The following is a 9,689-nucleotide window of genomic DNA, read 5'->3' as shown; positions in this document are numbered from 1 at the left end:
CGGACCGCTCAACTAGCATTCATCACTCCGAGTTATCTCTTCGGGAAACCCTCCTATGCATATTGTTCTATCCCTCTAGGGGTTCCGAACTCTATCTCCATCACACATACTCAAACCCGGCTTGATCCCGGCTCTCCACAATTAAATACCCTGGGTCTGTATCCTGCCTCACATGCCTGCCACTTACTTATACCAGCCTACGCTCTCGGCTGACAGAAACACTGCTGAATCCCAAACAGCTAACAACCTCATATGCTCATCGATATTCCGGAGAATTTTCCAATTCTCCCCCACTTATAGCACTGACCAACACCTACTGGTCGCCATCACCGACCTCCCCCAACAGCCTTACACAACACAATCTCTTGCACGCGAACTGATTCCCACTAGCACTAGTAATCTTCACCAAATCCCATATCAATCACTGATCATCCCGAGCTCGAAAGAAACTCAATCTGCAGCTAACCACTCCTCAGAATGCAGATGCTACCCAATATTCAAACCAGACGCCAGATTTCCACTAATAACCCTCATGAATGATAACCAACGAAATCCCAAACACTAACCCATAACCATACCAAACCCTCAAGGAACAACGGATACCATACCGAAAACCACACCATGAGACTAGCAGATAAACAATACTCCACAATAATCACAAGATCACAAGATATCAATAAAGGAACATACCCGCAGCTGCATCCGACACTGCTCTGACCTCCTCTGCTGTAAGCTGAAAAGCACGACCCTAAGCCCTTGGGGGCTCCGCTCCACACAAACCTCCACCCGTGATCCTCAAAGTGGCCGGTGCTAGAGCCTGCACCGGTCCCACAACAAGCTGTGGACAGTTGACCCTCAAGTGCCCAACCTGATGACAATGATAACAGATCCTCAAATCCCGATCCGAGGTTGCCTGCCGACAATCACTCGCATAGTGCCCCTCCTTTCCGCACTTGCGGCATGCACCACCAGACCTACAAACTCCGGTGTGACCCCTCCCACACTTCCCACAAGCGTGGCTGCTCTGATCTCCTACCTTGGAATCAACGGTCTTGGACCGTTTCGACGCCGGCTACGACTGCACCGGAGCCTGCCTCAGCTCACGCAACTGCAACTCAATCTCTAACTCCCGCCGTCTGGCGGCCTCCTGCAACTCCAACAAAGTCTCGCACCTCTGTGTAGACACAAACTGTCTGATATCTCTCTTGAGCATACTCAGATATCGGGACATCTGAGCCTGCTCCGAAGAAAACTCAGGGCAAAACATCGCCCTCTCAGTGAACATCCTGGTGATCTCAGTCACCGACTCCGAACCCTTCTTCAGCTCAAGGAACTCCTGGGCCAATCTCTCTCTCTCTCAACCCGCGGAACATAACGAGTGTTGAACATCTCTCTGAACTGATCCCATGAAACCGCAACCCTCTGCGCATCCAAATATGACCCCATGGTCAATCTCCACCAATCCTTTGCCCCGAGCCTCAACAGGTTCAGAGCACACCTCACCCTCTGATCAGCAGGGCACGAACACGTGAAGAAACACCCCTCCACGTCCGATAACCATCTCATAGCAACAATCGGGTCCTGAACTCCATCAAAGGTAGGAGGCTTCGTATTATCGAAGTCCTGATACAGAAAACCCCGTCCGGCTCCTCCCCCTGTCGCTGCTACAGCCGCTGTAGCCGCCACAGCAGTCGTCTCAGTGAGAGCCGCATAGCACTCATCAAAATACTCCACCATAGCGGTCTTGATCAACCCAAACAGTTACGACAGCTCGGCCCGGAACAACGCAGCAACCTCATCCTGCAGGATCTCACGAATCCTCGCATCCAACTCGCACGTGCTCATCTGACCAATAATCTCGGGCGGTACTGACCCGCCCGAAACTCCCTGTGCTGCTCCCGACCCCGACCCGGATCCGCTCCCAGCATGCCTTGTAACCACCATACTGAAATACACCACAAAATCTCAGATACTTCCCACTAACCTGGGAACCAACTCCCAACTCAACCCTAGAGGTCATGGTTTCCTTGATACGCGTATGGGTCCTGTGCTTTCAGTAGTACGGGCCCATACTACCTTCCACACCTACCCATATTTGTATGAAGTACTACCACAACACCCTAGTGATAAATATACATAGCAAGCACTCAATCCTCACTCCTAAAGGAACACTGAAAATCTCATACAGAAGAAAACCCTTGGCTAGCAGGCATCATAAAACATGCAACATTATCATGAAATCCTGAAGATCCCTAGCCTAGTACTAGCATGATGTTCTATCAATGCTCGAAAACAAATATCATGCATGGTATTTTGGGGTTACTTACTGGCTCCGACTGATCTTACCTCTGCGTCGTCCTTTTACTTATTTTGAAAACCATTTTAAATTCTCTTTTAAAAACTCTCCCTAATTTGAGATTGGATTCACACGAATGTTCCTCCAATTCACTCAAACCAAGGCTCTGATACCAACTTGTAACGATCGAAAAATTCCAACCAATTTTAACTTTTCGAAAAGAACCCGATTTCGTTAAATTATTACAAAAAGGTTTTCAATACATTTATTATCAAAGTATTCCCAGAACCATAACATAAAACATAAACACGAGGAGCGGTACAATCACGCCTTCGCCTTGCCACGGTCTCCTGAAGAACCTGAAAAAAACATTAAACCACAACTGTAAGCCCGAAAGCTTAGTGAGATACCCCCAAAATACCAACCACATATACCATACACATATAACATGTCATATCATAACCGATCACAGAACAACCATGCATATCGGGTCTACTGTGTGACTGGTCCGCCGTATCGGACCTTTAGTCCACTGGGTCCACCCTCCGAGTCTAGTTATGTCCCTCGAGTCTACTAAAGTTAGAATGAATTCGTAACGAATTTTTGAAATTTGGGCAAAAAATGTTTATTTTGGAACAAATTTGTTGTAAAATTTAAAGTTTGGACTAAAAGTGTAATTTTTAAAAATTGGATGACCTGTCCAGATAAAATGGTAATTTACGGTTTTGGGATTTAATTGAATTAAAAAATATATATAAAAGTTAAATCGATTATGAAACCAAAACATAAAATTTTTATTGAGTTTCCTTATAAAATTTGTCAAAAATTTAATAGTTTTAATGAAAATTTTGGCATTAACTAAATACTCGATAAATACACTATATATCTTTGACAAAAAAAAAAAAATGATTACTTTGACTTGATATAACAACTCATACCATGTCAAAATGGTTATTCATTGATAAAACTAAATATAATTGTTAAACCATAAAAAATACTAAAATGTAATGGTTTTATGCATTTTGTCATATTTTATTATATTTAGTTGGTGCTTCCATGTTACTGTGTAGTTGCTTCCGGTGATAATTACAAAGCCATTAGATCTCTTGAATCATGGTTTAAAAGCATTAAGCCAAGAGTTTTTCATAAGCTGATTCTCATTTGGTGGAGTTCCGTTTATTCATGCAATCTGATCTAGTTTCTTATGAAGAAAAATATTCATATAAAAAGTTGGAATATGTTTGATTCTGAAAGTCAAACTGCTAGATATGAATATGTGGGGATACTTGTTATATAACAGAAACATCTACCGACCAAATAATCAAATAGACTTTTCTGGGTCAAATTCATCCTCCCAAAAAGTCAACTACAAAAATTCAATGTTCCCTTTGCACTATATTTACTAGTGTGGTAGTAGTAGATCGTAAGAAAAGTTCTTATGTATCATTTATAGTCTTTTATTTAATAATAACTTGAATAATCAGAATTACTAAATAATCAAATAACTTCTTGTTTTGTTATTAGAATTTCAACCAATCAAATACCTAATCTCCATAACTCCGTGTTATTATAAATAGTTATCTATTTTTAAGTTTAATAGTATCAAGTAATTATTTTCAATACCCAAAGACCCTCTAAATATTATATGTTATCAATTATTGTTGATTCTTTATCAAAATAATGTATCCCTAACATGACCACAATTTCCACCAACTTTTGGGGTTGCTTCATGTTTGAAAAGTTGATTTTCATTTTATTATTTAAAATTAATAAACAGAAGTACTTTTATATACCTTAACGTGGTTGTCACTTATATTTTTAAATGCCCTACGTGCCTTACAACATCATCTATAAGAAGACCAATAGGAAACTTTCCATCCATAATTCTTTTTATCACTTAACACCCCCTCCCTCATTTCTTATTGCAAATAAATGGAAAATCGAGACATGAATATGCCTCAAAGCCCTTCATCTTGCATCAAGACTCTTTCAAGAGATTCATCTGTGGGTCAATCATCATGTGTCTATTATCGTAGTACCCTAAATGAAGGGGTGCCTTTCGATTGGGAAATGCAACCAGGAACACCAAAACATCAACAACGTGAACAGATTATTCCACCACCAACACCACCACCCGCAATACAAAGCTTGGCATTTTCTCGACCAAATTTTGATCTTTATGATGAGCCTAAAGAGTCAACACCTTGGCGATTTTGGTTTTGGAAAAAAAGATCAAGCAAGAATTTTTCAAGGCGTTAAAAGATTACATTAAAACCTTATTATGAAGACTTAAAAGCGGGTTTAGTAAGGTGGGTTCATTGTTATCTCTTTCTTAATTATTGGTCTTCTTTAAGTGATTCATCATGTGAAGTGTAGGATAGGGTGAATTTGATTTGCACTCCATGAAAAACATGAGAAGAATAATAAAGGAAAAGGGTGCCATACATAAAAGATTAAAATGAACATTTTACTTAAAGGGTATTTGTATGCATGTGTTTTATGTAATTTCAACTTTTGTTTCGAGAATAATGATGTCGCTATAGGATGTTTGATGAAATTGTCATGATTGTTAGAGATTGATACAAGGCCATTTTTACGGTGTTCTATTTTACTAATTTAGAAGAAAACAAAATCTTTCTAATGTTTCATTTCAATTAGTTATAAAAATACTACAATGTTGTAACGACATATTCAAATTTTATAAACATGTTCGGTCAAATAATAAATAATAATCATCCCTAATAAATGAAAATACTTTTTGCCACTTGTCGTCTTCTCCTTCATATGAACACATGTCATTTTATAGGATTTTATTTTTGGGCATTTCAATTTTTTTAAAATAAATTTTCAAAAAATTCTAACGGGTTATATATGTAAGGTTATGATTGTATTAATTTGATTATAAAATAATATAAATGCTCCAAACGTTTTGATTTGTTTCATAAATACTTCAAAAGATTATATTTTGTTATAGAAAAACTTTATTTTATAAAATATTTAATGTTTATATATATTCATATTAAATTTTTATTTTTAATAAATCCGTACGAGTTTCACATCTAGTACATACTATAATCATAAAATAAACATCATTTAAAAAGCTTTCATCATACCTTGGCATGATAATCCATATATGTGCAACTAGTTCGGACTTATTATATATTGTTTGGCAGTTGTTATGTATGTCCGAATTTATTTTGTATGTCTGACTTTGTTTTGCGGTCTTTTGAAAGAAACGAGATGTTAATATTATAATGTTATTATAATATTTATATTATCTAAATATAAACTATTTGATGCGGAAAAAGATTCAACGAAATGAGGGGACTCAATGATAACAAATAATATGAACAATTTATATTCTTAAGAGTTTTCACAAATTGTTTTGTATATTTTATTAATTCTCAAAACCTAAAAAACTATAATGACAAATGCCTTATTTATAATATGCTATACTAACCCTATAAGAAAATAATTATATATACTTTTGAAGATAATTTAAGCAGGAAAAAATTGGAACATTTACAATACCCTAATCGTGTCTTACCAACTTTTAAATGGAGTAAGGTAACTCCGATCAAAGTCAACTATTTTATATGGAGAGCGATACAAAGGAAGATTCCATCCGCAGTGGCATTGAAATGCAAAGGGGTTGATATAGAAAATGATAATTGTGGCGCTTGTGTTAACATATTGGAATGCTCTGATCATATCCTGGTACAATGTCCATTCGCATGTGAAGTCAGGAATATTATTTTCAATTGGTGTGGTTTACAACAGGTTGAGTTCTCATCGGTTGGAGAATTAATCATTTTTGCAGAAAATTGGGGAAGCAACCCAAGGAAGGCGATAAGATTCCTCAACATATGTCATGACCTAATCTGGATCCTGTGGAAACTTAGGAATGAGCGGGTGTTCAATGGAGTATTTCATACTCCCATTTATGGTGCAGCGGCAAGTAAGTCGATGGTGTACTTCTGGACAAAGTACAAGGGCAATGAAGGAATAGGTGATTGGGATAACTGGACCGTGTTTCCATTTATACTATAAGTTCATAATAATGTATATCATTCCATGTATGTTTCTGCTTCGACCTTGTACTTCCGTTCCCCTGCTAGTTACTTACTAGTAGTGGTTCGTTTTTATTAATATTATTCGCCGTTCAAAAAAAAAAAAAAAAAAAAAAAAAAAAAAAACTTACAAGGAATACAATAAAATATTTAAAGTTATCTTAAATTCCAAATTAAAATAAATACTACTTAACTTTAATAAAATATTTTTGAAACTGCAAACCCTAAAATACGATTTCTACAACATTTATTCCAATTTTGTAACAATTATATATTTTAGTAAATTAAAAAAGGAAAAGAAAATAGAAAAAAATGGAAATCATATTTCGAATTTGGACTTAACTGGGTTTGGGACCGATCCGGGTATTTCGACCCGGTACCCGTCCTTCTCACCCTAGTTTCACCGGCGAAAGGGGGAGGAAATTGGCGGGAACAACATTTTGTGAAGCACAATTTCTTCTTTAAGAAGAATCACCAGCTGATATTTTGCATCTTATTTTGAGATTGATACGAAAAAGATGTACGCAAACGCAAGTCAGTTCGACGGCGCCGCCGCCTTCTCAGGCGGTGGTTTCATGCCTTCTCAGACCACTCAGAATACGGACCCTGCGCCCTCTTCGTCTACTAAGGTATCCATCATTTCCTTAAACCTCCAATTTTGTCCGATTTAAATGTTTATCGCTAGGTCTCACAGCGTCTGATTTTGTTATTTGCAGAATCGTGATACACATACGCTGATTCCCTTGACTGTGAAGCAAATTAACAAAGCGTTGTTGTCGAATGATGATAAAGTGAACTTTCTCATCGACGGCGTTGATGTAAACAACGTAGGGTTTCGTTTCCATTCAAAATCCTCATATTTACTAATTTTTCTACTCAGTAAAGTTACTGAGTACCTTAGTTTTTGTTGAACCTAGGTTAAGTTGGTAGGGATGATATTGAACAAAGCTGAGAGGGTTACAGATGTTTCCTTTCTGCTTGATGATGGCACAGGTCGCATAGACTGCAACAGATGGTATCAGATTTATCTTATGCTTACATTTATCCTCCCTCCTATTCTGTATTTTTTCAATATAATTTACGTGTTTGTGATGTTTTAGGGTTCATGAACCAGTAGACACGAAGGAGATGGAAGCAATACAGTAAATCCCCAATTCTTTCTAGGTTTTCTAATGGAGATTCGATTGGAAATTCTGACATTCTCTTCTTTTGTTTCTGAAAATCTAGGGAGGGAATGTACGTTCGGGTTCATGGTCAACTGAAAGGCTTTCAAGGGAAAAAGCAGTTAGTGGTCTTTGGTATCAAGTATAATTTCCATCTTCAACTCCCTTCCTTTCTCTAACAATTTGATCATTCAACTAAATCACTTTTGTGTTTATGATTTTTGTTGAACTTGCAGACCTGTGATTGATTTTGATGAGATCACACATCACTTTGTTGAATGCATACATGTCCACTCTTACAACACAAAGTTAATGGTAAAATTTCACAACTTTACACTCTTAACTTTGAACACATGATATTAAAATAAGAATACTTGAATTTTTTTTTGTTTGTCTGTGATAGAAGCAACAAGCTGGTAGTAATGGTACTAGTAATCAATCTCATATGCCAAGTTCAGGGATTAACACACAATCATACCAAACTGCTCCATCAAATCAGGTAAACCTTCTAGAGTCTTTTCTACAGTTTTAATCATGAGAAATATTACTTATTGTATCATGTTAACTTTGTGATTTGGTAGTTCACTGGTCAATATATGGTTGATGGACTGAATGGAGTTGATAAAATGGTGTTGAATTATTTGCTACTTCCAGCCAATTTGTAAGTTGTTTGGTTTTATTTTAGTTTTATTATGTGAAATTCCAATTGTATATAAGTTGTTTGTATTTTTCAGATCAAGGGAATCAGGAGTACATGTAGAAGAAATTGCTATGCAGTTGGGCCTTTCTTTAGACAAGATTCGGTAATCCTCTGTTTTCTGGATAAATGATAAATGATGATTAGAGAATATGTTTTGATTGTTTTGAAATATGAACAGGGAGGCGATTGATGGGATGGTAATTGAGGGGCTGATTTACTCATCGATCGATGACAATCACTTCAAGTCAACTGGCAATGCGTGATTCCGGTTCCGATTCTGATTCCAATTCCAATTCAAATTCCGGGACTGTTTTTAAGTATGGAATAGGTTGATAGTTTTGGTTCCTAAAGTTACCTTTGTTTCTTGCTTGATCTTTTTGAACCATGATGCTACTAGCTAAACTTAGTTTACCTGGTTTTGCTTTTACCAGTAAGATATTAGTTACATTTCTTGTTGCATGTTTCATTTTGGTATGGCTACATATTTTACTGTAGCACAAAAAATTTATGTTTATAGCCTGATTCGGTCTAAAGTATCTTTTTTTATGCAATATGTCATTAGACTTAGAGTTTACTTGCCTAATAAATCATTGTCATTCTAAGTTGCACGAATGGTCCATATGTTTCAACTTTTTATGCCGTTGGTCCCTCAACAACGCCATTGTTCATGATTGATTCGATTGGTTGGTTATGAATAAAAAATCCGATAAGTAATCGTGTAATAAATCCAATAAGTAATAAGTAATAAAAAAATATGGAGAGTATCTATGCCGTTAAGGTTGGGTAATAAATCCAATAAGTAATCATGTAAATCCAACATCTTGAACAACTTCTATGGCGACCTACCACTAATACTAATAGCTTCCACAAAATTAAAGAGTTGAATTGTCGAACATTTAATTGTTCTCGATCAGCAATACTTTTTGACGATACAAAATCTTATTTCTGAATGCTAGTCCCTATGTTTGCAACTCTCAAATGTCGCGCTGCTTTTTGGGAAGGGGGAAGAGCCATATATGGAAACGTCATTTTCCCCTCTATTGTTGCAATTATCATTTTCCGATGACATTTTCTCTTTCAATTAATCGGAACAATTTTGATTTTTTTTCAATTAATTGGCAACAACTTCTTCATATATATTCAAACCATCACAAATCAACCCCAAATAAGTCACCGTCACAATATATCTAAGTGTACATGCAACCTAAGGATCTAAGTTTCATACTAATTACAACTACTTTATGAAAACATAAAACATAAAGAAGAATAACATAAGGATCTAAGTTTCATACTAATTACAACTACTTTATGAAAACATAAAACATAAAGAAGAATAACATACTTCTTATGTAGTTTTTGAGCTCCATGCTTGAGATCTTGTCCTCCTTGACGTTGTTTGGATGAGAGGACCCAAACAAGAATCCCTCTTATAGTATCACACCCAATCACCATAAAGTAGA

General features: G+C 36.6%; 1 protein-coding gene across 2 annotated transcripts; it reads left to right on the top strand.

Moving 5' to 3' along the window:
- The first annotated feature begins 6,725 nt into the window (after positions 1-6,725).
- LOC145008202 (replication protein A 32 kDa subunit B-like) lies at positions 6,726-8,780 on the top strand. Of its 2 annotated transcripts, none has more exons than XM_078966827.1 (10): positions 6,726-6,995; positions 7,083-7,193; positions 7,284-7,381; positions 7,467-7,508; positions 7,594-7,671; positions 7,766-7,844; positions 7,936-8,028; positions 8,111-8,190; positions 8,264-8,332; positions 8,408-8,780. In XM_078966827.1, the coding sequence occupies exons 1-10, from the start codon at positions 6,885-6,887 to the stop codon at positions 8,490-8,492; spliced, it is 846 nt and encodes a 281-aa protein (XP_078822953.1). In that variant the 5' UTR covers positions 6,726-6,884; the 3' UTR covers positions 8,493-8,780. The 2 variants fall into 2 exon arrangements, with proteins under 2 accessions (XP_078822953.1, XP_078822954.1); XM_078966828.1 differs by having other exon boundaries at positions 6,728-6,995; positions 7,933-8,028.
- Positions 8,781-9,689: the final 909 nt, after the last annotated feature.

This window comes from Lactuca saligna, chromosome 8, assembly GCF_052625555.1.
Source record: "Lactuca saligna cultivar CGN05327 chromosome 8, ASM5262555v1, whole genome shotgun sequence".
Lineage (NCBI taxonomy): Eukaryota > Viridiplantae > Streptophyta > Magnoliopsida > Asterales > Asteraceae > Lactuca > Lactuca saligna.
This window is presented reverse-complemented; position numbering and strand designations above follow the sequence as displayed.